The 25,879-nt window shown below is 37.7% G+C and overlaps 13 protein-coding genes across 13 annotated transcripts; 6 read left to right on the top strand and 7 right to left on the bottom strand. All coding sequences in view use genetic code 12, as the record gives it.

The window, feature by feature from the left end:
* Window positions 1-639: 639 nt before the first annotated feature.
* CANMA_003278 (uncharacterized protein) lies at window positions 640-1,887 on the bottom strand (the record flags this gene model as incomplete). Its single annotated transcript, XM_051815438.1, has 1 exon — window positions 640-1,887. The coding sequence occupies one exon, from the start codon at window positions 1,885-1,887 to the stop codon at window positions 640-642; it is 1,248 nt and encodes a 415-aa protein (XP_051671127.1).
* A 2,285-nt stretch (window positions 1,888-4,172) lies between these two features.
* On the top strand, window positions 4,173-5,675 carry CANMA_003277 (uncharacterized protein; the record flags this gene model as incomplete). The annotated part of the gene is made up of 1 exon (XM_051815437.1): window positions 4,173-5,675. The coding sequence occupies one exon, from the start codon at window positions 4,173-4,175 to the stop codon at window positions 5,673-5,675; it is 1,503 nt and encodes a 500-aa protein (XP_051671126.1).
* A 464-nt stretch (window positions 5,676-6,139) lies between these two features.
* CANMA_003276 (cupin domain-containing protein) lies at window positions 6,140-7,108 on the bottom strand (the record flags this gene model as incomplete). Its single annotated transcript, XM_051815436.1, has 1 exon — window positions 6,140-7,108. The coding sequence occupies one exon, from the start codon at window positions 7,106-7,108 to the stop codon at window positions 6,140-6,142; it is 969 nt and encodes a 322-aa protein (XP_051671125.1).
* A 599-nt stretch (window positions 7,109-7,707) lies between these two features.
* CANMA_003275 (uncharacterized protein) lies at window positions 7,708-8,592 on the top strand (the record flags this gene model as incomplete). The annotated part of the gene is made up of 1 exon (XM_051815434.1): window positions 7,708-8,592. One exon carries the CDS (start codon window positions 7,708-7,710, stop codon window positions 8,590-8,592), a length of 885 nt encoding a protein of 294 aa, XP_051671124.1.
* A 282-nt stretch (window positions 8,593-8,874) lies between these two features.
* CANMA_003274 (GFA family protein) lies at window positions 8,875-9,279 on the bottom strand (the record flags this gene model as incomplete). Its single annotated transcript, XM_051815433.1, has 1 exon — window positions 8,875-9,279. The coding sequence occupies one exon, from the start codon at window positions 9,277-9,279 to the stop codon at window positions 8,875-8,877; it is 405 nt and encodes a 134-aa protein (XP_051671123.1).
* A 473-nt stretch (window positions 9,280-9,752) lies between these two features.
* On the bottom strand, window positions 9,753-11,984 carry CANMA_003273 (Zn(II)2Cys6 transcription factor; the record flags this gene model as incomplete). The annotated part of the gene is made up of 1 exon (XM_051815432.1): window positions 9,753-11,984. The coding sequence occupies one exon, from the start codon at window positions 11,982-11,984 to the stop codon at window positions 9,753-9,755; it is 2,232 nt and encodes a 743-aa protein (XP_051671122.1).
* Window positions 11,985-14,481: 2,497 nt separating this feature from the next.
* On the bottom strand, window positions 14,482-14,964 carry CANMA_003272 (uncharacterized protein; the record flags this gene model as incomplete). Its single annotated transcript, XM_051815431.1, has 1 exon — window positions 14,482-14,964. One exon carries the CDS (start codon window positions 14,962-14,964, stop codon window positions 14,482-14,484), a length of 483 nt encoding a protein of 160 aa, XP_051671121.1.
* A 62-nt stretch (window positions 14,965-15,026) lies between these two features.
* Window positions 15,027-15,278, bottom strand: CANMA_003271 (uncharacterized protein; the record flags this gene model as incomplete). The annotated part of the gene is made up of 1 exon (XM_051815430.1): window positions 15,027-15,278. One exon carries the CDS (start codon window positions 15,276-15,278, stop codon window positions 15,027-15,029), a length of 252 nt encoding a protein of 83 aa, XP_051671120.1.
* A 1,215-nt stretch (window positions 15,279-16,493) lies between these two features.
* On the bottom strand, window positions 16,494-17,066 carry CANMA_003270 (uncharacterized protein; the record flags this gene model as incomplete). Its single annotated transcript, XM_051815429.1, has 1 exon — window positions 16,494-17,066. One exon carries the CDS (start codon window positions 17,064-17,066, stop codon window positions 16,494-16,496), a length of 573 nt encoding a protein of 190 aa, XP_051671119.1.
* A 992-nt stretch (window positions 17,067-18,058) lies between these two features.
* On the top strand, window positions 18,059-19,384 carry CANMA_003269 (uncharacterized protein; the record flags this gene model as incomplete). The annotated part of the gene is made up of 1 exon (XM_051815428.1): window positions 18,059-19,384. The coding sequence occupies one exon, from the start codon at window positions 18,059-18,061 to the stop codon at window positions 19,382-19,384; it is 1,326 nt and encodes a 441-aa protein (XP_051671118.1).
* A 262-nt stretch (window positions 19,385-19,646) lies between these two features.
* CANMA_003268 (MFS transporter) lies at window positions 19,647-21,185 on the top strand (the record flags this gene model as incomplete). Its single annotated transcript, XM_051815427.1, has 1 exon — window positions 19,647-21,185. The coding sequence occupies one exon, from the start codon at window positions 19,647-19,649 to the stop codon at window positions 21,183-21,185; it is 1,539 nt and encodes a 512-aa protein (XP_051671117.1).
* A 266-nt stretch (window positions 21,186-21,451) lies between these two features.
* CANMA_003267 (uncharacterized protein) lies at window positions 21,452-22,339 on the top strand (the record flags this gene model as incomplete). Its single annotated transcript, XM_051815426.1, has 1 exon — window positions 21,452-22,339. One exon carries the CDS (start codon window positions 21,452-21,454, stop codon window positions 22,337-22,339), a length of 888 nt encoding a protein of 295 aa, XP_051671116.1.
* Window positions 22,340-22,888: 549 nt separating this feature from the next.
* CANMA_003266 (uncharacterized protein) lies at window positions 22,889-25,879 on the top strand (the record flags this gene model as incomplete). Its single annotated transcript, XM_051815425.1, has 1 exon — window positions 22,889-25,879. A coding segment is annotated over one exon (2,991 nt), but the record flags the coding sequence as incomplete, so codon positions are not given.

Below are 25,879 nucleotides of genomic sequence, written 5' to 3'. Positions count from 1 at the left end.
ATGTATATAAGGTTACATTGGTTATTAGAAATTTAATAATTGCAATTGCTACTGATTCTTCGAAAAAGAAGGCAATGGCAAGAACCGCTATGGCCCTTTTGAATAATCCTATGCTATGTACGAAATTTGCAAGAGATTTATTGCCATTAATTTCGAAGCTAGTGAAAGTAATGCTTCAGTCAATAAAAGCAGTAAAAGTGATGATTCTACAACCGAAGCTAACACAAATAAAACGAATGGAAATAAAGACTCTAGTGAAAGCAATGAGTCAACTCCTTAGACCAGTTATTTTTATTGTATCACCAATATGGTTACACATTTGTAGATTTATATGAAAAAACGAAATAGATGCATTTAAGTAAAAAATGTTTATTTCTATGGGCTAAAAAAAAAAAACAATAACATATCTAGTTGTTCAAATAACATGCTTAATTAGAAGAACACTATCTTCGAAAAGCCATTGTTGGTTTAGCCAAGTCTACAATGATTTGAGATTCAAAGCTAATGTTTTGTTAAATGTGTCTACCTCAATCGTAATCATAGTAGAGGTATCTAACAATACTATGCATGAAAAAATGGAAACCCATATAATATATAAATGGAGAACTAAAATGATAAACCAAGCCCAATGTGTTATACTTATAACTTAAACACAAAAGTGTTAGTGAAAGCATTCCAGCCGAATAACCATTGTTGAAACTCTCTGTCGGACCATTGATCTGGGTTGTGACCGTCTCTAGCCTTCATCAAAGCGTCTCTTTCTTCTTGTTCATCACCATCTGGTAAGTGCCAAATGCCACCGTTCTTACTAGCACCAGCTTGAATAGTTTCGGCTCTTCTCTTTCTCTTCTTTTGGTATTGTTGGAGAGCTCTTGGGATATCATCAGTAGAAACACACTGTTCTAATTCTTCAGCTAAAGTAGCACCATCTTCAATAGCTTGAGCTGCGCCTTGAGCTAAGTAGGGTAACATAGCATGAGCAGCATCACCGATTAAAGCAACCTTGCCGCTTTGAGAAACCCATCTTGGTAATTTTGGTAAATCAGCCAAGACCCATTTCAAGACGGTCTTTACATGGGTTAATAATTGACAAACAACTGGGTCAAAGTTCTTGTAATGGTTTTTCATTTCTTCAACGTTACCTGGTTCATTCCATTTACCAACAGAAGCTTGGCCCGGATGGGACATAACAATGTTATACATTTCACCATTTCTGATAGGGTAAGCCATAACGTGTCTTCTGTAACCGATCCAACAGTTGGAGTTAACATCAGTCATTAAGTGAGAAATAGCTGGATCAGATAACATTTCTGCTTTTGGAACAGTAGCTCTGAAAGCACAGTTGGAAGATGGAGTTGGGTGAACAGTTTCTTCTGGAACAACAGCAGTATCTCTAACTCTAGACCTGATACCATCGGCACCTACAACTAAATCAGCAGAGTATTTTTCACCGGTTTCTAAAATAACAGTAGCGGTATTTTGGTCAACTTCTTGGATTCTGCAACCAGTTTTGTATTCAATACCTAGTTCAACAGCGGCTTCAAATAATAATCTTTGGTAATCAGCACGGTGAATTAATAAGTACGGGTTACCGTAAGCATTAGTCATATCTGGATCTAACGGAGTGGTAGATAATGGAACACCAGTATCATATCTTCTTAAGATGATGTTCTTTGGTCTCGTAACATATTTTTCAAACCTGTCGAAGATACCATATTCTTTAAGAATCTTAACAGAGTTTGGTGGCATTTGAATACCAGCACCAACTTCATTAAGAGCAGTAGATGCTTCGAGGACTGTGACTTTGTGACCTTTTCTCTTCAAACCAATGGCAGCAGCAAGACCACCTAAACCACCACCGCAGACAATAACATTAAAGGAAACCATTTTTTTATTTGATCTGTAAAACTTTGTATAGGCGAAATTAGTAAATGACTAATGATGATGAAAGGGAGGGTAGAATGAAAAATAAAAGTGGATTCGTAAGCTTATATAATATAAAGCTTCGTACTATTTAAAAAAAATTAGACACGTATCTTGGGTTTCTTTTGGAATCATTAGCTCAATGAAAGATCGGTAAAACAAATATAAGGCATATTAATTAGGCATCCTCATCGGTATTTTTAATTAACGGGGTACCAAAATTAGCTTATGCATGGGTATTGAGAAAATTTTTCGGAACCTAATTCCAGGTCTCAATGTATATCGGAATCTGCTTCCTTCATTTTATTTCGATCCAGCGAACATCCTGATACCGAAGTGGGGTAGCCATTGTTTTCAGAAAAAATAATCCAACTCTTTTTTCGGGTCTGCGATCCGTATTAGTTTTGACAGGTTCGTAATAATAAAAAATAAATTAGATTGGCAGGGGTCGGCGGCTATCCCGAAAAAATAAAGTCTATTTGTAGTTTTGGTTAGGAGGGGTGGATTTGCATCCGTTTTCGTAAAGTGGCAGCCTAAGCTTTCGCTTTCCATTATTTATTGGCAGATTAAATAAGTTTACTTTCTGCTCGTTCTTAATAGTTACGACACGATATGATCATTGAAGATTTCTATAACAAGATGGGGTAAGCCCATCTCTTCCATTTTTGGATCTGGTTTCGATGGAAATGCTCAAAAACTCAGTGGGTTGTGAAGCATCTATTTTGTTAATGTTAATTTTCAGCAACCTAAATACAACATACTTAACTAAATGAGGCTATTCTAACCCCATTAACATTGAAGATAAGGCAATGGAGGCGCTGTTGTTTCTCGTAATACTTCAGAAAACTATTCAGTTATACACAAACCAATTTAAAAGCACCCCTTTGTGTTCATTTTTTTCTTTTTTTCTTTCTTGATATCCCGATATTCAATTGAATATAAGGCGTCGGGAATTTTTCCGCCAATACTTGCAACTCAAGGGATAAGAGCATTTTAGAAAAATACTGTTTTTAAAATAGAAATAATCTTATTGGTCAAAAAAAAGGCGGGGGTAACCACTGAGTAGAAAACTATTAGCTGACATCTTTCTAAAGTATGTGGCTCTGAGCTTTACGAGTCATACGTGGAAGTCATTTGCTCCAAAAATCCCCAAAAGTTTTACCCATTCCATTAGCAACAATGCTAGCTTACAAATTATGTTACATAGAGATATTCTTAGTAGTGCTTTTTGTAAATAAATGTGAAGTCGATGCCCGGACCATTGAATCTTCAATTTCTATGAACTTGCAGCCACTTGTAGCAATATCATTGTTTTGACCATTCCAGGTAAACCTCTAAAAATAACTGCTAATCCTGCATCAGATATTATTGAAGCAGATATCTTTGTGATTCTTTGTTAGCTTACCGTTAAATGATTCAAGCATTAATATTTTTGTAGGTTTAATTGGATGTAAGCTTCTTTGTTTTGCTTTTTCGATATAAGAAGGTATTATTAGTTTTAGAAGTAATCATCTCTCCGGATGTAATTTAAATAGTTTGTTTAGTTGCAGTTCTCCATTCGTAACTTTGAAACGACTAACTGTAATCATTTTGGTACTTCAAACCACGAAACAGAAAATAAGATTCGGTAATCATTGTTTAAAACTTTAGACTTGCATAAAGTTACACAAACAAGTCGATTCCTATTTTACACTTAACAAATAGAGGTCGTTTCGACGGATTTTCTTCGAAGAATAAGAGATCGATATCAGTAAAACAAAGACAATAATAATAAAGGAGCTAAGTTATATGATCGCCATGTCTTACTTACTTGTCTGTCTTAACATTGGATCTATCACAAAACCCCAGTATCTATAAGTCTCAGTACGGGAGCAAATCCCGTGGACTTCAATTCAGAATTTCTTTTTATTTTCAACAATCACCAAAGGAAACCAACCCGATGATTCATTTTTTCCAGACTGAAAAACATCGGAAAATAAGTCAGGGAAAGCTGCTGACTGAGAGGGGAAATAAAAAAAGCGAATACAAAAAATACTTCACAAAAGTGTGAGGAGATTATAAGCCTTTATGCAGAAATCTAGATCTATGTATTGTTTTGCTGCAAGAAGATATAATTGAGCGTAGCTACATAAAACAAACATGCTTAGTCAATGATGCATTGTTATAAATAGATGCAAATTGGCTTCGAAATATTGCAATCAATTTTTCTAAACAGTATTAACTCAAGTAATTAAACAGTACTACTAACAATGACTACTACATCGACCGCTACTGCTGATATCGAAAAAGCTGCTGACCTCTATGAAGTTGAAGAGATCGAAAATGTTCCTCTTGAACATAATCAAATCACTCCAGAACTTTATGCCTATCTTATGGAGAGACATGGTACTGTCGAGTTAGATCCTTTACCATCTTCCGATCCTAAGGATCCACTTAACTGGCCTGCATGGAAAAAAAATTACGAAATATTGTTAATTGCCTTTGGTACTTTCTCATCTACTTTTATGGCTGCTGGTTTAACTCCTGCTTTTGAGACTATGGCAGAAGAATATGGAGTTGATCTTCCAACTGCTGCTTACTTTACTTCTGTTCAAATTGCTATCTTTGGTGTGTTGCCATTATTCTGGGTTCCTTTGATGAATACATATGGAAGAAAATTCTTTGTTACTTTTGGTGCTTTGGCTTGTTGTATCTTAAATATCGGTGGTGGGTTTGCTACTACATATGGTCAACAAATGGCTACTAGAGTTCTTGTCGGTGTTTTCGTTTCTACCGTTACGGCTGCTGGTTCATCCGTTGTTGGTGATTTAGCTTTCTCCCACGAAAGAGGTAAGAAAAATGGTTGGTGGTCTTTGGCTTTGGTTATTGGTACTCCAGGCGGTCCATTCTTTACTGGGTTTATTCAACAACATGCTGGTAGTAAATGGATCTTCTTTGTGTTTGCTCTTATGAACTTTGCCCAATTTATTTTATGGATATTTGCAAGGGAAACAGTTTACACTAGAACTAGTCCAGAATATTGTTCCACAGGTTTACTTAAAATCATGGGTATTAGAAAATCTTCTTCTAGACCATTCTCCTGGAAAATGTTTTTTAGACCATTAAAGCAAGCAGCTAGTTTCAATGTCTCCATAGCTGTCATTGCTGCTTCCGTCACTTTCTGCTATGCTAACATTGTTTTGGTTGTCGAAATGCCCCAAGTTATGGTCCCATTATTTCACCTCAATGCTCAACAAATGTCTTTACAATACCTTTCCATTATAATTGGCTCTATAATTGGGGAAATTCTCGCTGGTCCGCTTTCCGATTGGTGGATGAAGAGAAGTACTGCCAAGAGAAATGGTCAAAGAGTCATCGTTGACAGATTATGGGTCTGTTACAATGGTTACATCTTGGTTCTTGTTGGTTTAATTATCTGGGGTATCTTCTTATTCAAGGCTACACCTGGTAATTGGTCCATTAAACCTTTAATTGGTGCTGCTATTGCCGCTGCCGGTAATAATATTGTCGCAACTGTTATTACTACCTTTGCTATCGATAGTGCCCCTGGTAAGGCTAGCGATGTTGGTTTATACATCAACTTCGTCAGATCTCTTTACGGTTTCTTGGGACCTTTCTACTTTCCACATATGTTTGAAAACCTCAACTTTGCTGGCTCAGCTGGTTTGATGTGTGGTCTTGTTCTTTTGTTTGATTGGATGCCAACTGCTTTGGCTCATATTGTAGGTGCTAGATGTGCTACCAAAGCATAAATAAATATAGATTATTTATTATATATAGTTTATAGTGGACGAGGGAGCTCTGGTTAGTTTCTAAATATTTAATTTTTGAGGTCACTATATATGCATTGTAGTAATATTGTATTTATATCTTGAAGTCAGAGAATGACTTTCTATGGTTATATGTGGAGTTTATGTCAGTTCTAGTTATTTAACAGATCGGTATACAAAATCAAAAGAACAATAAAACTCGAAAGTTTCTTACCAAGTTAAGTCACTGGTGAAAGCAAAAGAGGGTATCTCATAACATTACTATATTCTTATTAGTTAACCTAACACGCCTGAAATCTACATCAAATTATGTTCCACGAATACAGTGTACGTCATAATCAAAAGATTAATAAAACCTAGTGAAAACATATAAATCAATCTGCATTTTAAATACTTAACCAGATTGTAACTAAAAACTAAAATAGATCAAAAGAAACTAAGCATGTTTAATTTGCAGCAGTTCTGTGGATATCCAAATTCTTAAGTAATGGAGAGTCATTGAATGAGAAAAGGTAAGCAGTTTCGGCACCTTTGTTGACAAGCCTGAATTTCTTCCAAGCGGGAACACAGAAAGTATCCTTACCATCCCATCTTAAAATTGTTTCTTCGCTATTGTCCTCCTTAATAGCAGTGTAACCAGTGCCTTCGTAAACATGGTAGACAAATGAAGAGTTTTCTTGACGCCATTCACTTGACGTTCCAGCGTTGACTCTTTCAGCTTGAGCAGTAAGAATGGTTGACAATGGGGCCTTACTTTGACCTTGAGTATAATTAAAGACAGCATAGTCACCTTCAACAGAATCAAGGTAGTTTTGAGTAATCTTCCATGGGAACTTAATGTTAGATTCAGCAACAGTTTCGGCTGGGTAACATTCTTCGTGGTAGTGTTCAGCAAAGTTAACAGGGATGGATTGGAACATTGGCAAGTCAAGACCATCTAACCAAATCATTGGACCATCACCTTCCTTACCATGGTCATGCCAGTCCCATCTTGGAGTTAATATGACATCCCCTCTTTCCATGTAAATTCTTTGACCTTCTACCGCAGTGAAACCACCATCACCTTCAATAATGAACCTTAAAGCAAAAGCAGAATGTCTGTGAGCTGGAGCAACTTCGCCGGGGTTGATATACTGTAAACCAGCATACAAAGTATCAGTGGTTTGAGGAGCTTTTAAGGCTGGGTTAATCAACATTAATACTCTTCTTTCGGATTCTTCGGTTGGTACTAAACGACCAGACTCAACCAATAAAGGTCTTAACTTCTTGTAGTCCCAAACAGTTGGAACGGCCTTTGGCTTTGGTACAGGAGGGACCATAGCAGACATAACGGTCCATAATGGTTCAACATTTTCTGGTTTCAAACTTTTTAAGAATTCGACCTTTTTGTTATTAGAAGTTTCGACTGGAGCCATAGTAAATGATTTTATGATTAATAAAGTATTGCTACCTATAAACTGTGAAATTTAAGAAAGAGGAGCGCGATGTACGTTTTTATAAGTTATATTCTTGTCATGTTCCGATATGGGGTTCCGTTCATCGGTATTTCGGCATCTATGTCCTAAGTAGCAAATATTTTAGTCTCCATAGAAAAGGCCCCATCCGTTTGGATATGTCATCTACCCCACCAAATCAATTAAAATAATTCGGTTAGATACTCCGATGTAAAAAAGTAACTCCAATATGCACTAATAACCAAATTGCAACCTCAAAAGAAAAAACGAGAGCGGATCAATCCCGATTTTTTTCTTCTTCGGTAAATCGAGAGGAACGGAAATTGCTCCCGACTTGAGTAATAGAAATTTGATTATCCCCTCTAAAAGGAATCCACAGTAGAAGAAAATTGGGCCGACATCTGCCCACAGGTTTTCATTGCCAGTTTCAATGAAGGAAGGATATTTCTTTTTTTTCAAATAAATACGGGCCAGAATCCATAGTTTCATTTCAATTCATCTGAATTTCTCCTTTTTCCTTTACATCATTAAAACTACTTATTATATATTACACTATAACAATGACTACTGCTTGGAAGAGATTAATTAGATTTGTTGCTAGCGATGGTAAGATCTACCGAGGTGAACCAATTGTCACTGATGCTGAATACGATGTTGGTAAGCAATTCTTACAAAGTAAGACCATTAAGGCCAAAGTTATCAAGGGTGAAAATATCTTTGAAGATGCTGTTGTTACTGACGAAGTCTTAGAAGTTAAGCAATTGTTAGGCCCATTAACCCAAGATGAAGTTCCAATTATCAAATGTGTCGGTTTAAACTACATGAAGCACATCCAAGAAGGTGGGAGAACCCCTCCACCATTCCCATCTATTTTCTATAAACCAAGATTTACCGTTGCTGATTTCGGTGAACCAATTCCAATCCCAAAGATTGCTCAAGAAAACCAATGTGATTACGAAGGTGAATTATGTGTTGTTATTGGCAAGACTGGTAAGGATATCAAGGAAGAAGATGCTTTAAGTTATGTAGCTGGTTACGTCTCTGGTAATGATGTTTCCGCTAGAACTTGGCAAAGAGATCCAAAACACGCTGGTGGTGTTCCTCAATGGTGTTTCTCCAAGTCTTTCGACAAATACGCTCCATTAGGTCCTCAATTAGTTTCTTCTCAAGTGATTTCCAACCCAGCTACTTTACAATTAACCACCAGAGTTAACGGTGAAGTTCGTCAAGACACTGGTACTGATGATTTATTATTTAACGTTCCAAAGATCATTGCTTTCATCTCTCAATCTACTACTTTAGAACAAGGTACTGTTATCATGACTGGTACTCCAAGTGGTGTTGCTATGGGTATGAAGGTTCCAAAGTACTTAAAACACGATGATCAGGTTGAAGTGGAGATTTCTCAGATTGGTACTCTTTCTAACAAGATGGACTTTGTTTAAGAAAACGGATGTTTATATAAGTTTTAATTTACAGGTATATAATGGATATAAAATTATTCGGGATTGCTTCAAAAGCTCTGTAAAACAGTTAGTATCAATATGGACCAAAAATATAATTCAGATTTGTTCTTAGATACTGATCTGTACTTTGTTCAGTTCCCTATTGTAGTTTATTTAGTTACCAGTATCTTTAAAATAGCCCTCGTTATTTCCTAATGTTAGATAAACAAGATTCAAGGTGATGTGACGTTAATTAATCGACTAAATACATACACAGTTACTCTAATAAAATTCAGATTTAACATCTTCAGTAAAACTATTCTTCTCGTCTCCAAACATGGCCAATTGGGGAGTTAACTTTGCAAAGTTATCATCTACTAAAGATTGTCTAATCATACTGACTTCACCATTAAACTTCATTGGTAAAGTACGAATAGTACAGCCACAACCTTTACAGAATTGTTTTCTCTTTGGATGACCACTCTTGGTTTTTTGAACAACATATTCAGCAATCTTACCGTTTTTATCATCAATCTCTACCTTATCAGTGGCATATTGACTTATGAATTGACCTAAGTGACCAGAACCTTTACGACAATCAACACAATAGCAAACAAAGGAACGAGATGGCTCGCCAATAAGTTTAAATGAAACTTCACCACAGAGACAAGAACCAGCATATGACATATTTTATTCTATTGAGTTAGCAAAGAAATGGAGATGTAAAGAAGAGAATATATTTTGAGATCAAATTATAAAAGCTATACCCCAGTAATTCAAGAATAATTTCCCCAGAAATTCATTTGAATCTAAGTAAATATAACGGATGTAGCTTCCGCTGATGAGACAATGGTTTTAAGTGAGGGGGCTTCGGCGGAATGAAGTTCCGGCTGCAGCTGAATATTTTTTATGTAAGATTTATTAATTATTTTTTCGGATGAATCTACAAAATAATGATACAAGTCTATTCAACACCACAATAACACTGATTTTGCACGAGATTTATAAACACTATTGTGCAACATGATGGAAACAAAAATGAAAAAAGGGGGAAAAGTGGGGCAGATTTTTTGCCAAGGTCTATTAAAAGAAAGAACTGTTGCCTACGAGCATTATTATTGGCTGAAATATATATATTCGTTATACGATCAAAGATCTAGTTATCGTAAGTAAAAGGCGTTCATATCATCTGTATAGTGGAATGGACCACCAAACGGACCAGCAGTATCGTAAAGCAAAGAATATAGCACATCTGTAGGAACCTCTGATGAAGTAGAACTTGGACTGTAATCGTGCAAGGGATATATAGAATTTTTATGTAATCTTCCATGATCAATTCGGTCATTATTCATTGAATCTGGAGTATTAGCTTGTGTGGCCAATCTTTGTGATGATATATGAACCTTGTTCCCCATCATTTCCAAAACCTTCAAACAACGACTTGCTGATTCAGACTGTTGAGTGTATGAACGGAGGATTTCTAAACTTAAGTTCCATGCTCTTTCAAATACAATCATATCGATATCTTTATGTAAAGTGACCTGTAGCTTCGCTGCAAGAAGAATTGTACCGGCTGTATATATATAGAACACATTATACCAGTGTGCTGGCAAGTAAACAATATCACCAGCACGATATTTGGAAATTATATTGATGAGCTCCATCGCTGAATTAACACAAAGTAAAGCAACTGACCTTTGCGTTGAAGTGTATAACTCAGAACCTTTGGAGTCAAATTTCTTATGATTAGATGACTTTGAAAATAATACGGGACGATAAAGCAGTATTTTGAGATGGAGAACTCTGATATGTAGCACAATGCTTTGTCGTTCGAATGGCATCATTTTTTGTAAATCAGAACTAAATTGTAAGTGACTAGGTAGATTCGCTGTAAATTCATTTAGTCCATCTTCAAACTTGAAAATATTCAGTAATAATTGTGGGTTTTCATCAAGTTGATCATTAGAATAAACAGATTTCAAAATATCAGCAAGAATGTTATATAATTTAATCGTTTGAGTGAAAAATCCCAATTCAGAAGGTTTATTCGTCGGCAAAATTTTATCATCTTTAATATATTCATCATCCACACATAAGGGAACTTCTCCTTGTTCAAATTCGTATGTTACCATCATTGGTCTCCCCATTGTCATCGAAACTATCCTATCCATTAACAAACAACCTTGCCATAGTCTTTTTCTAATTTCCCTATCAATTAGACTCTTTGTCGAAGCATAATTCTGGTCCAGATGTAATCCCAATCCTTGAGCAATTCTAATTGCCAAACCCACGATATTCCAACAACCAGCCAGACCAGAGCTAGCTTGCAAAAACTGACCCGTTAACAATAATGCTTGAACCAACAAGACTGAACCGCTGTTCATTAAGTGAAATCGAAGACACTTCTGGGATTTTTCAAAATAAAGCTCAGAATTATCTTCTAATTTTTGAGAAGCTGGTGCTAATTGGCAGCCAAATGCAAAAACGATGTTGACAATTGAATAGAATAATTCATCAATATCCTGATCTTCCCCAGTTTTGGTACTCCACAAAGTTTTATAGGTAGCCATAAAGGTTGGTTTGTGAACAAATGGGTACAAACTATAGGCAAATTCAAAGTAATTTTTGATATAAAGGTCAGCAAGAGTCCTAGGTGGAAGTTCTAATTCGGAGATAGGTATTGATGACATTGGATCTGATCGAGACATCTTGTATTGTCTAAATCTATCTGTCTCATCATCATCCGTGGCTAAACCATCTGATCTAGAGAGACCGTCGATAATATTAGATAAATCCTTCATGAATGATATTGCTGCTGAAGAACCATAATAATCTCTATCTTTGCCACGTTTCTGTTTGATCATTTCCCCTGCACCCATTGCACTAGTAGAATCTTTGCAACTTCTGAAAGCACTGGAGGTTGAATTGTTTGTCATAATTGAACTTGAAGGAGTTACAGAAGTAGCTGTATACTCGCATTTGATGTGACCATTACTTACATTACTTTCAATCGAGCCTCGATGACGATGTTGATATTGATTTGGGGGTAACTCTTGTGGTGGGGGCGATAAGTGTGCACTGGGAGTGCGTTGCGTTGAATATCTATCATAGGATGAAATCATGTTGCTGATACTGGGAGACAACATCTCATGGTTAGTTTTGGAAGCTATACCTAAGCTTTCTTCCAATTGTCTCACATACTCTACAGTCACATGTGCTCGAGCATACTTAGTAACATAAACACATTCGGCATTACGTTTGGCACAAGTACCACAAGTAGGTTGTCCACCATCACATTTGGTTTTTCTTTGACGACATCTGTTACATGCCAATATCACTCTTGGTCGTTTGTTAGTCCTGGCGTCTTTATCAATTTTGTTTTTATCAGTCATTAGTTGTTTCGACTGCCAGTGTTTGATTTTCTGATAACTTGCCGCTCCTTTTCTCTGTCAGTCAGCCCGGTCATTTTTTCGGAATTTGAGCCGACTTTTATATTCTTACACAGAGACAACTTTTATCCACATTAAAGATCAATCAACAACAAAAAAAGAAAGAAATTTCAAACCTCCACAAAAAGTCCACCCCTCCTCCATGAAGAAAAGAAACTATTTAGTTACTTTCCCCAATGTTTCCTTCGTAAGAACATTGGTTTACGCACTGGAAAAAAACAAATCTTTTTTTTCTATCTAATATATTATTAGATTGATGTTGCAGCGGGGAAGCTAGAAATCGGGTTTCACACATGTATATATATATATATATACGTTTTGTTCGCTTGCACTTACTAGAATTGAAATTGGTGAGAGACCAAAACTCTTAAATTTGGTAGAATTAGAAATAGTATAGACCTTTTCCTTTTTGGGTCACCTCTAATAAATCAAATTAAACGACAAAACAACGTTATCTCTGCTTAGAAAACGTTGAACATGCTCAGAGAATTATGTCGATCTAGGTTGATTGTGTTTTAAATGAAAGATATCAGGATGCCACTTACAGAAATGGAAATCTGAATGCTTAGAATTTTAGGCATTTTTCTTTGTTATGAGTAATTATGATCAGAGACCATTGATTTCTCCACCTCACTTCTGTCCCACCCGCGATCCTAAAATAATAATTCTTTTAAATTGAGGTAAAAAAAAAATTAAAGTAAGGTTGGTAAATAATGGTGTAAATACGAACTAAAGTATTTACACAATTTTGTTTTTACGTCGACACTAGAACGAAATCGTACTAATCTAATACGATGATATGATGAGGTTAAGTCGACATTCGTTGCAGCAAAATTATTTAGTGGGCACCACAATTTTTATTTAAATATTATTTTTGCATCGTACTTTAGGTTGACTCTATGGCAAAGACGGAGTAGAGTGTCTTGTAGCTAGGTCGACAGATAGTGCAACAATTTCATATGTTCGCGCTGAATATTTTTATATTTTGTTTTTGTTTTGTTTTTGTTTTTGTTTTTGTTTTTGTTTTTGTTTTTGTTTTTGTTTTTGTTTTTGTTTTTGATTTGTTGGTATCGACCTATAGTTGGTTTAGACTAGACCTAATTATTATGTTAATTTCAACTTAAATGCTGTACGGAAATGGGGTGAGCTCTAGACAGAGTAGTTCGCATCAGAAAGAATAAAATTTTGCGCTACCAAGGATTTGGCCATTTTTTTGCAATTTTTGACCATTTTCGCAACTTTATTCACTTTTTAAAAAATGCGAGCTTTCTTCTGGGGACAAAAACCCAGAAAAAGGACCCTTATTTAGCATGTAAAAAAAAGGGGTAGGTTACACTTTCCCGCACACAACATTTGAGCGAAAGGGAACATATGCGAAAGCACAATTAATAAATAAATAAGTAATTTGCATTCGCAATATAGAGATATAAGTTTACAGGAATATAATTTTAAAGTTTTAGTTAAGTATTAACGCTGATAATAATCAAAATAATCAGACTGAATTCTGGGCTAAGGAATATTTAGAGAAGGCATCACTGACCTTAAAACAGTACACCGGCTTACTTTCTCTTGTGTCGTTTTTAATTTCTCTATTTTTCGAGTTTTACAGTTTCATAAATGGCATTGAAATCATTCGCCTCCGAAGTGTGAGTGTCATATATGCAGGTCACTTACATCAGTCGAATTACCCCCATCAATAAACACTTGAATTCAGTGATTAGATCAATCCAACAAATTCATTAGCTCCATTACACTTTCTATTAATATGATATGCATTAAATGATCTCAGTAGTATAATTTGTGTGTCATTTAGTTTCCCATTTTGAATGTTCTTCCATAGTTTATCTAAATATTTTCACAAATCTTAATTGAACTAGTCCGATATAGAAAGTAATTGATATAGATTAACAAAGAGCATTAGACAGTACTACCGCTGCAATATAGAGCCCTTATAACTGTTATCACCACCTTAAAAGTCCATGTACCTATTTTATGTTGTTTTATTTAAATTTATTATTTTAGATTATTATTATTGTAGCACTACACCTTGTTGGGTGTACAATGATTGCACAAACTCATGTACAGCCATCGCTTTTACATTGTGCACCACAATGCACGTTATTACAATAACCATCTATTCCACCATATGTATTAAAATATAGCTCTCCCGTCATACCCATTCTATTTGGTATGTCATTGTATTGCCCGCTAGTGTCACCATCTATGCATATGCAGTACTTCCATGTGTCGGGATTTCCATTTCTCAGGTATCCTTGATTTATTCCGTCTATTACTTGTTGCCCATTCAAACCTGAATACCTTGTTTCCGATTGATATTCCTCTGACAATATATCATAATTATAGCTTGCCCAATTTACCTGAAAATAATTTGTTCTTTTCATTAAATGCATGTTATTCAAATTATTGACATAGCAATCTCCTATACAGACAGCATTGTGTTGATCTGATCCACTATGTCATCTATTAATTCTGTTATAGAATAGTGTTGTTCTGTTAGTATGAAATGTGTTCCATTATCCCTATAGCCTAATAACCTTCCTGCATTATCGCTACCTGTCCCGTTAGTTGTAAAAGCCATATATTGGTTAATAATTGACTTAGTTAATAATTCATGAACACTATTACCATGAATCTGTAATACATCATAGAAGTAATATGTCGTATTCATTGCGTCAACCACCATAAATTGTTCATGTTGCCAATCGTTGTTGTAGATGTCTCTCTTTCCACTAGTAACAGTAGAACCCACCGTGCCTACTGCACCCAATACAGCACTCACTCCAACCACAATCGAATATATTATTCTACCTAAACCCCCAGCTACCAAGGCAAGAGCCCAGACTGTTGCAAGAGACACTGCTGCTGCCAATATTATCCCACCAACTACTAAAGATGTCCACATCCACTTATTCCTTAGTTCAACATTCAAATACTCAATCAAATCGTTGCCGTCATCCAAACCATTCAGGTCTTATTAACTTCTGATGTCATATGATTCACTTCAGCTAATTTACGTTTATCAAGTGATACCAGGCTTACAGTCAGTATTTGACCACCATGCTGAACGTCTTGTAAACATGTCGTATTGTCATTTCTAGCAATATACAACGCTTGTTTTATACCGATAAACAGCAACACTAGTATTGTTATCGTAAGCAATATTCTATTGAATTTCCACAATTCTTGTTCATTTAAATCATCTTTCTTTTTGTCCATTTGGTATTATATTGATTATGTATTTTCCGTCCACCATACTCTCTGCTTAGTCGTTGTATTTTATTTTTTGAGTTAAGTTGGCAGTTGGTTTTTAATATGATACAACGATTAGTTAATATTGCAAGAGAAATATACAAAATTTATTATACAATTTCAGGAGGGAATCCTTCTCCTTATATATTATTCTGTGTTGTATCCTCAAATCATGTGAATCTAAGTTTCCATTTTGCAACAGTTATTAAGGTTTACTCAAAAAATTAGCCAATGTGATTAATGGCGTGATATTTGCATTACTCCTGTGATTGTCGTACTCATACGGCACCGAAAACCTAGAAAACCCCAAGTTATCAATCAAACTAATTCATGTACAGCCTTTTTAATTTTTATTCATACTACCGCGACATAATAATTCATACCAACACGACATGATTTTGTTCACACACTACATATTAAGGAAAAGAGATATTTGAATAAGGATAAGCAAGGTCTAAATTTTCACACACACCCTACAAAAGAGAAGTAATAGAGGAGTATTTGTGGGGTTAAAGTGGAGTCTACAAAATGATATTTGTGTATAAGTATAGGTCCATACATTGTATAACAGTATAGAGGGTGAATGAGGCAGGCATTAATACACGACTTTTATGTATAAAATCATCACGATCGAATCAGATTTTTCATACCAATGCAACATAATTTTTCATGCCGACGCGACATATTAGTTCATACCACATAGCTACCCAGAACAATAAAAGCATATCTGTCCTGACTTATGAGCCCGATGATGTTAAACTAAGGAATAGGAATGTGAACGTTGTATAACAACAAGACATGACTTTACTTGTAAGTTTTTTGATTTTCGTCTTTTTTTCTTTCATTTCTCAAAGGATTTGCAGTTATTTTCTCCACTTAAATATAGTCACCCTCCTATTCATTAATTTGGGAACTTGTACTCTAGAAAGATCTCTGTGCTGTCGCTTGTCTTACCCTTGGTGTCAACTGTTCTTTTCTAGTTAAATTTGACCGCTTAACCTTTGGCTTACACACGGACCAGAACTCTTCAATGGCATTTAGTTCTGGTGAATAAGGAGGCAAAAACACTGGCTCCATTCCACTCAGTGCTACTAATAGCTCAAGATCCCGACGCTTGTGGATGGCTGCGTTGTCAAGTATCAAGTACTTGATCTCTTTAAGTGCCCTTTTTGCTCCGATTTCTCAAAGCACGGACTTTACAAATGCATAGAAATGCTTGGAGGTGGTACCAACTCTTGTCTTCTCTTCCGAAATTGTAGTGTTGGAACCGAGTTTTCTCTTCTTGTTAGGGGCAACTTGTGCTGGAACTCTTACCTTCAAATCAACGCTTCCTTTGGAAGAGATGGCACCTAAAAATGATACATTGAGATCTCTGGTTATAGGAACTTTAAGCACAGATTTTTCACCTACTTTCGACCATCCATATTTCCGTATAATACTGATAACCAATTGCCAGAATCTTTGCTTATGTGCTTCAGAGTAGTATCTGTATGGACCCCTTTTACATTTACAAGTTTCCTCTTGTTCAGAGATAACCTCTAAATCCACATCTACGTCATCACATTCCATTTCAGATTGCAGGTTAATAACTTCACTCTCGTTTGGATGGAACGCTTCATTGTAGTCACTATAACTAAAGCACGCCCCCAATGGAGCTATCTCACTTTCCAAATTCATCCGGTCTGGCTCCAAAGTAAAGCAATTACCAAATCCATCTACGTATCTATCAGTGTGTAATGTCAGCTTAAAGTTCATGTCTTGTTCGAATTTATTTTGATCTAATAGAAAACAAAATCACATAGGAACAAAAATAAAAAAGTCATAGTATGAAAAGTTATGTCGTTTTAGATTGAATAATAAATATCGCATTGGTATGAATAATTATGTATGTCGCACTCGTATGAAATAAAAATAAAAAGACTGTATGTCTCAACAGTAGATTTGCCCAAACTTTTAGCCAAAGTGTATATAAGTTTCTTAACTATGTAGAGAAAAAAGATTCTCAATTTGCATTATAAAAATTTGAAAACGACAGTCACCACAACTGAACATCTTTATTAGAAAAGACATCAGTTTATTGGCTTATCGTTGTCTATATATTCGTAGTTACACATAGAGACCATCAAAAGGCCCAAAGACCAGAACTGGTGGACTTGTGTAGTCGCTGCCCTAACTTTTTTTTTTGTTAGCACTTAACTATGGCGCGTGCCCAAATTCTACAAACGTTTATATACAAGTCGCATTGGATGTCGCGACACATACAACATCAAGCAAATTATAAAGCTAATACAGCATAATTCTTAGAAATATATGGATAGCTCCATATATTTGCGATCTTGGTAAAGCTTTAGACTATAGTGTTAGTGCTATCAATTATTTCAAGGTTTGTTTTTATAAAATTTTGCAACAGAATACAGTCAAGATATTGTCTATTTTGAGTAGACGGTTTAAGATAATGAAAAAGAGATAAACAAGTAGATAACGTATTGTGACATTCACAACTTAATCGAATAACAGCGAGTAAAAAACTAGTCAGGGTTTCTATTAGTGGTGCTCTCAGAATGTGGATTGCAAATTGTCCTAACCACACAAAAAGATTCTACAACGATTCATTAAAAAAATTTCTAGATGACTCAACGACACAAAATCGAAGACATAAAGCTTATGGCTGGTTTAGCCAAAACACATCCTCGTTTCTTTCGTTTTTCTTTCAACTGGCAAAGACTTGACTACTGTTGGAACTAAGTATGTATACAACTTCAAGGCCAAATACTAACGAACAAAGGGCTAGTAACCCTTTTGAGGAAATGTCTATAGTCCTGCCACCTGAGCATCCACCAACAAGATTATTCCATGCTGTTTCAGCTAATAAGTTTGGCATCTCTGCTGTTGTCGCTGGATTTCTTTGTAATTTTATGGTGTTTGGAATTGGTTTCTCTTATGGGGTGTTGCAGGAATTCTACGGCACCCCTACAGGACCACTTGCCGAGTACTCGGATGCAAAGATATCCATAATTGGTACAGTGAGTACGGCCTTAACTTACATCTGCGGCATTTTCAATAAAGCGCTTATGCTACACCTAAGCCCACGGAACGTCATGTTGATTGGATGCGTTTTGATGAGCATTGGGATAATTGTCACTGGATTTTGCTCGAGCTATTATCAATTTATTTTGTGCTCGATTGTTCAAGGTATTGGTGGTGGGATAGTTTATTTGCCTCCGGTTGTATGTGGGCCCGTGTATTTCGATAGACACAGAAGTCTTGCTAGTGGTGTGTTATTCTCGGGGACTGGGGTTGGGGCATTTGCAATGGCTAATTTAACCAAGTATTTGATCAAGCAAGTTGGATGGCGTTGGGGGCTTAGAATTTTGGGGTTTATGAACCTTGGTGTCACAGGCGCGGCTAGTTTTATGGTGGTTGAGCCAAAATTGCCTAATTTCAGAAGCGGAAATGCTATTTTGAACTTTAGTCAATTGAAATCACTCAAAGTAGTTTTACAATTGATGGGATCGCTTCTACAGTCTGCTGGATATTTGATGCCTTTGATATTCATGTCAAAGTATGCTGTCTCCTTGGGATATTCAAGTTCACAAGGAGCCTTGTTTATTGGAATAAGCAACTTAATCAATGCCGCTTCAAAGGTGTTTACCGGTATGATTGCTGATGTTATTGGGAGGATGAACACTTTGATGATATGCAGTATTTTATCAGCAGCTGTCATATTTGGACTCTGGCTACCAGCAGTAAAGGACACATTTATAAGCTTGATTGTGTTGTACGGTGTGTTTTCAGGAGCGATAATTTCTTTGTTACCGCCTTGCTTGATTGAACTTTTTGGTATAAGTTCGTATAGTCAGTTAAGTGGCATGATGTATTGTGCTAGAGGCATTGGGGTGATGATTGGATCGCCCATTGGAGCTGTATTGATTAGCGGCACTGGATTAAAACCGGAAGACTACGCGAATGCCGCCATATATGATGGTGTTTTGCTCAGTGCATCTGCCATATGTCTAGGATATCTTTGGCTATTGGCATTCAGTGATAAGAAACCAAAGAACTGGAGGTTATAAGAGAGCTATGTAGATACTAAGTAGAATTCGTTCCAATGAAGTATTTTCAACACCAGAGATTTCAACAGTCTTTCCCAACGGATTCCGAAGACAATGCATTGAGACGTTACAATTCCGATAGATGGGAAAACTCATAAGCGACCCGCTTTTATCTTTTTCCGGATCGCGCACTTACCCTCCGCAGGCCATCGGAAATATTAATTTGACACAACGTGCAAGAAAAAAACAAAACCAAGAGTGGTTCACACTCGATGGTACCCGAATGCTTCAACCAGGGAGCCATGATATAGCGCCGCTTATCGACCAAAAACTATCCTACAAGATAAATCGTGAAACCACTCAAGAGCCATCCCTAGGAGGAGGAAGACTACTACCACCACAATTACCAGATAGGTCGCCGTACTGTGTCGCTTTCAATGGAGAGAATGACCCATATCATCCCCACAACTATTCCATTATCAAAAAAGCCTTGTACACATTTGCAGTTGGCCTTTCTACGTTTTCTCTATCAATGGGTTCTGCAATGTTTGCTTCTACAAACGAGGATTTGAAGGAAATATTTCACATTGGCACAGCCGTTGCTGAATTGGGGACTGCCTTGTTTATCATTGGGTTTGCCGCTGGGCCGGTCATTTACGGCCCCTCTTCTGAGGTCTTTGGAAGGAAACCGGTAATGGTTCTTTCATCCTTTGGATATGTCTGCTTTGAGTTTGGAACGGCTACGGCCAAAGATTTGCAAACAATCATGCTATGCCGATTCTTTGCTGGCTTTTTGGGAAGTGCACCGGTTGTTGTTCTGGCGGCAATAATGGTTGATATTACCAGGGCTAAATCAAGAGGTATTGGAATGGCGTGTTTCGGAAGCATCTTATTTGGTGGCGTCATGGTGGCGCCTATAATAGGAGGGTTTATAATCAAGAATCAGAAATTGGGTTGGCGGTGGGTTTCATACGTGTCTGGGATCATAGGCTGCTTGGCGTTGGCATGTAACGTCTTCGTGCTTGAAGAAACATACCACCCCGTTTTATTGGCGAGAAAAGCCGAGTTGCTACGAAGAAAGACGGGGAATTGGGGCATCTACGCACCACATGAGGAGGTGTCATTAAATTTGAGAGATATAGCCGTTGATCGCATCCTCAAACCGTTGAAGCTATTATTCACCGAGCCAATTGTTTTCCTAATCAGCCTTTACAACTCATTCATTTACGGAATCCTTTACAGCTTTTTAAGTGTCATCCCATTGATATTTGAAGGGAGATACGGCTGGTCGCGAGGAGTGGCCGAGTTGCCCTATTTGTCAATGTTGCTCGGAGTGCTTTCAGGTACCTTAATCAATGTTATTTTTGAAATCCAGAATAATCGAATGTTTGAACGAACAAACACAATGTCGGTTCCAGAAATGCGGTTGCCACCGGTGATGATTGGCGCAGTCACCTTTGTCATTGGCCTCTTCTGGCTCGGTTGGACTGGTGATTACCCTCAGCATATCCATTGGATTGTTCCAGTCATTGGAGCATTTTTCATTGGCAACGGATTAATGTTGATTTTTTTGCCAACAATGACCTATCTAATTGATTGCTATCTATACGTAGCAGCCACTGCGTTGGCGGGGTTGACATTTATCAGATCAGGATTTGGTGCTGCATTTCCACTTTTCACACAACAAATGTTTGACAACTTAACCATAAAGTGGGCAGCAACCTTGTTGGGGTGTTTGGGTGCATTGATGATCCCAGTGCCATTCTTCTTCAGTAAGTATGGCGCCTACATTAGACACAAGTCGAAGCATGCCTTGAAGTAGTAGACCCATATTGGAACTCCGGGTTAGTGCAAAGCTTTTGTGTAAGAACAATCAAATTCTTTTTCTTTACAGAGCAATTATAATCTGAGACAATAACACTTGCACAAAGTTTGATCCTTGCCGATGAAGTTGCAAAAGCTCTACATATATTTCTGTGGCAAAGCAATCAAAAGTAGCTTGCTGTTTAATGCGCCACAATTTTAAAATATAAAGGAGGGTTCATTCGCACTTCAAACAAGCTATACTACTCTACTTCAACAACCATCATGCCAGCAACATTGAAACCAAGCACGAAAGAATACACTTTAAACACCGGAGCCAAAATTCCAGCTGTCGGGTTGGGCACATGGAGATCCGTCGACAACAACGAAGGTTACAAAGCTGTCGAATTTGCTTTAAAGAATGGCTACAGGCACATTGACGATGCCAAGCTCTATGAGAACGAAGACCAAGTCGGAAAAGCTATTAGAAATTCAGGAATCCCAAGAAGCGAATTGTTTGTCACTACAAAATTGTGGAACACCGACCATAAGGACGTTGAGGGGGCTTTAGATGCATCTTTGAAACGCTTAGGCCTTGACTATGTTGATTTGTATTTGATCCACTGGCCGCAAAATACCGACTCAAAAGTTGATGATCCATCGAAATATGAAGACTATGTTGAAACATGGAAGCTGTTGCAAAAGATTTACAAGGAGGGTGAAAAGGTTAAAGCTATTGGAGTTGCCAACTTCACAATCAACAAGTTGGAAAAGTTGTTGAATGCTGACGGAGTTGATGTTGTACCAGCAATCAATCAAGTGGAGACTCACCCATTGCTCAACCATGAGAAGTTGATTGACTATTTAAAGAGCAAAAACATTTGCTTGACTGCTTACTCGCCATTTGGTTCTGACAAGGCTCCAGTTTTGGAGAACAAGGTGGTTAAAGAGCTTGCTCAAAAGAATGGTGTTGATCCTGGCCAGCTTCTTGTCTCCTGGGCAGTGCAGAGAGGCACAATCGTGATTCCCAAGTCGGTCAATGAAAAGAGAATTCTTTCAAACTTTGAGACATTTACTTTACCAAAGGAGGACTTTGAAGCATTGAACGAGTTGGAAGGAAAGGAGGGTACAAAGAGATTCAACAAAACACCTTTCAACATTTTTGATGAGTAGTTTGGATCAATAGAAGCAAAATTTAGACTTTCAGTGTAGCCTCTAAGCTCTTTTTAGCCAATCTAAAACACAGCCAAAGCTTATTCTCCGCAGATCGGCGTGTGCGGAAACACGGGAGAGAACTAAGTTCCGAAATGTTTAATTTCACAGGTTGTGACCACCCGAGGCTGAGCTAAAGGGGACTATCCTTGAAGAAGAGTGGATATACCTGACTCCTTACTCGTTACACACCCATATCCATTTGTGGTTACTCTACAAATCTCACCCAGCCGTGCAATTGTTTCCGAAAAACGCAATTACCGCACAGCGGGAAAAACCAACAAGACACTCTGTCGTACCAGTGGTACCATAGAGGACCAGAGTAGAGTCCACGGCCTCGTAAGCTAGCCAATTTCCGTTTCCCGTAGACATAGCCCTTTTAACTGTATTTATCGGAGTTTAGTCAACTTCCGAATTTTCTTCTTCACTAAAAAAGGTGCATTTAGTCACAGACTATATAAAATCAATCAAAGATGGAGTCAAAATTTGATGTTCTTTGAAAAACAAGCAATGCCTGACTCAAATTCGGACCAGAAAGACGACTCGCTCAACAAGCTCGATAGCTTGTCATCCCTGGCAATGGGGGCATATGAAGGATTCGATGAACAAGAAGTACAATACTTGGCAAGTGCATATAACGATTCTGCACAAGGGTTGACGAGGTACTTAACTCACATGTCTCAAGTCCCTGGGGTGAATCCCCTCTTAGAAATGGATGAGAGACTTGACCCTAATTCAAATAATTTTGATGCTAAATTTTGGGTAAAGAATCAAAGGAAGTTGTTTGAAACAGAGAGGGATTACTACAAGCCTTCACGCTTAGGTGTTGCGTATAGGAATTTAAGAGCACACGGGGTTGCAAATGATACAGACTATCAGCCGACAGTTGCCAATGCCGTGTGGAAATTTACCACCGAGATTATAGGCTTTTTAAGAAACAATGACGAGCGTAACCAATTCAACATTCTCAAGAGCATGGATGCGATTATCAAACCAGGTGAGCTTACAGTTGTTTTGGGAAGACCAGGTGCTGGGTGCTCTACGTTGTTGAAAACAATTGCTGTCAACACGTATGGCTTCCACATCGGAAAGGAAACCACAATAAATTATGATGGATTAACGCAAAAGGATATAGCAAAGCACTACCGAGGAGATGTCATTTACTCAGCTGAAACAGATGTCCACTTTCCACATTTGTCGGTGGGAGACACTTTGCAATTTGCAGCCAGAATGAGAACACCGCAGAATAGAGGTGAAAACGTGGACAGAGANGACTATTACAAACCTTCGAAATTGGGTGTCGCTTATCGAGACTTGAGAGCTTATGGTACAGCAAATGATACAGATTACCAACCAACAGTGACAAACGCTCTTTGGAAATTCACCACGGAGGCTTTATCCCACTTGAAAAAAGAAGACGAGTCGAAAATGTTTGACATTTTGAAACATATGGACGCTATAATGAGACCGGGAGAGCTTACAGTTGTTTTGGGAAGACCAGGTGCTGGGTGTTCTACATTGCTAAAGACCATCGCTGTCAACACATACGGTTTCCATCTCGGCAAGGAGTCAAAGATAACTTACGATGGATTAACGCAGAAGGAGATTACCAAACACTACCGAGGCGATGTGATCTACTCAGCTGAAACAGATGTCCATTTCCCACATTTGTCGGTAGGGGATACTTTGCAATTTGCAGCCAGAATGAGAACGCCGCAGAATAGAGGTGAAAACGTGGACAGGGAAAAGTATGCAGAGCACATGGCCGATGTGTACATGGCCACTTACGGGTTGTTACATACCAAGAACACCAATGTTGGTAACGACTTTGTTCGAGGTGTATCGGGTGGAGAAAGAAAGAGAGTTTCTATCGCCGAGGCGTCCTTGAACGGAGCTAATATCCAATGTTGGGACAATGCCACCAGAGGGTTGGACTCAGCCACAGCATTGGAGTTCATCAGAGCATTGAAGACATCAGCTGCAATCTTGGATACCACCCCTTTGATTGCCATCTACCAGTGCTCGCAAGATGCATACGACTTATTCGACAAGGTTGTTGTGTTGTACGAGGGATACCAAATCTTTTTTGGTCGCGCCGATAAAGCAAAAGAATTTTTCGTCAACATGGGGTGGGATTGCCCACAAAGACAAACCACTGCTGATTTCTTAACATCGTTATCCAACCCAGCCGAAAGGAAGCCACGCCCAGGATTTGAAGATAAAGTGCCACGCACTGCAGAGGAGTTTGAATCAAGATGGAAGAGCTCGCCTGAGTATGCTGCTTTAACCAAGGAGATTGATGAGCACTTTGCTGAATGTGAAAACAAAAATACCAAGCAATTATATCATGAATCACACGTAGCAAGACAATCAGACCACATTCGTCCAGCATCTCCATATACTGTGTCATTTGGAATGCAGGTGAAGAATTTGATGTACAGAAACTGGCTAAGAACCAAAGGTGATCCGTCCATCACGTTGTTTTCGATCTTTGGACAATTGGTTATGGGACTTATTTTATCATCGATTTTTTACAATTTGCAGCCAAATACGGGTTCATTTTACTTCAGAGGGGCAGGTTTGTTCTTGGCAGTGTTGTTCAATGCATTTTCATCGCTTTTGGAGATTTTGGCACTTTTCGATGCGAGACCAATCGTTGAGAAACACAAAAAGTATGCGCTTTATCGACCATCTGCGGATGCTTTAGCCAGTATCATAACCGAGTTACCTACAAAACTATTGATGTCCATGTCGTTTAATTTTGTCTTCTACTTTATGGTTAATTTTAGAAGAAATCCAGGAAGGTTTTTCTTCTACTGGTTAATGTGTTGTTGGTGTACCTTAGTTATGTCACATATGTTTAGATCTATCGGTGCAGTGTCCAATTCGATTGCCGAAGCTTTAACCCCAGCAACCGTTATTTTGCTTGCAATGATTATCTTTACTGGTTTTGTTATCCCCACGCCAGATATGTTAGGATGGTCGAGGTGGATCAATTACATCAACCCTGTTGGATACGTGTTTGAATCGTTGATGGTTAATGAATTCCACAATCGTGACTTTGCATGTGAACAATTTGTTCCATCGGGTCCTAATTATCAAAACATTGCACAGGTTAATAGGATATGTTCAGCAGTAGGATCAAAACCTGGCTCTGATGTTGTAAATGGTACTGATTATGTTGATTTGGCTTATGAATACTACAATGCACACAAGTGGAGAAATTTTGGTATTACCGTCGGATTTGCTGTGTTTTTCTTATTTGTCTACATTGCCCTTACTGAATTCAATAAAGGGTCTTTGCAAAAAGGTGAGATTGTGTTGTTCTTGAGGGGTTCATTGAAGAAGCAGAAGAAAAAGAGACTGGAGAAGGACTCTGGATTTGGTGGTATGCCAAATGAGAAGGTGTCTCGTGAGGCGGAAGGGGAAGCAGCCAGATTTGAAAAGAATGCAGATGAAGGCTCTGTGGGGTCTACTGAGATACCAAGCAATAGAGAAATA

Source organism: Candida margitis (genome assembly GCF_024628925.1).
Source record: "Candida margitis strain CBS 14175 chromosome Unknown scaffold89, whole genome shotgun sequence".
Lineage (NCBI taxonomy): Eukaryota > Fungi > Ascomycota > Pichiomycetes > Serinales > Debaryomycetaceae > Lodderomyces > Lodderomyces margitis.
The sequence above is the reverse complement of the archived record's forward strand: the minus strand, read 5'-3'. Positions and strand labels throughout refer to the sequence as shown.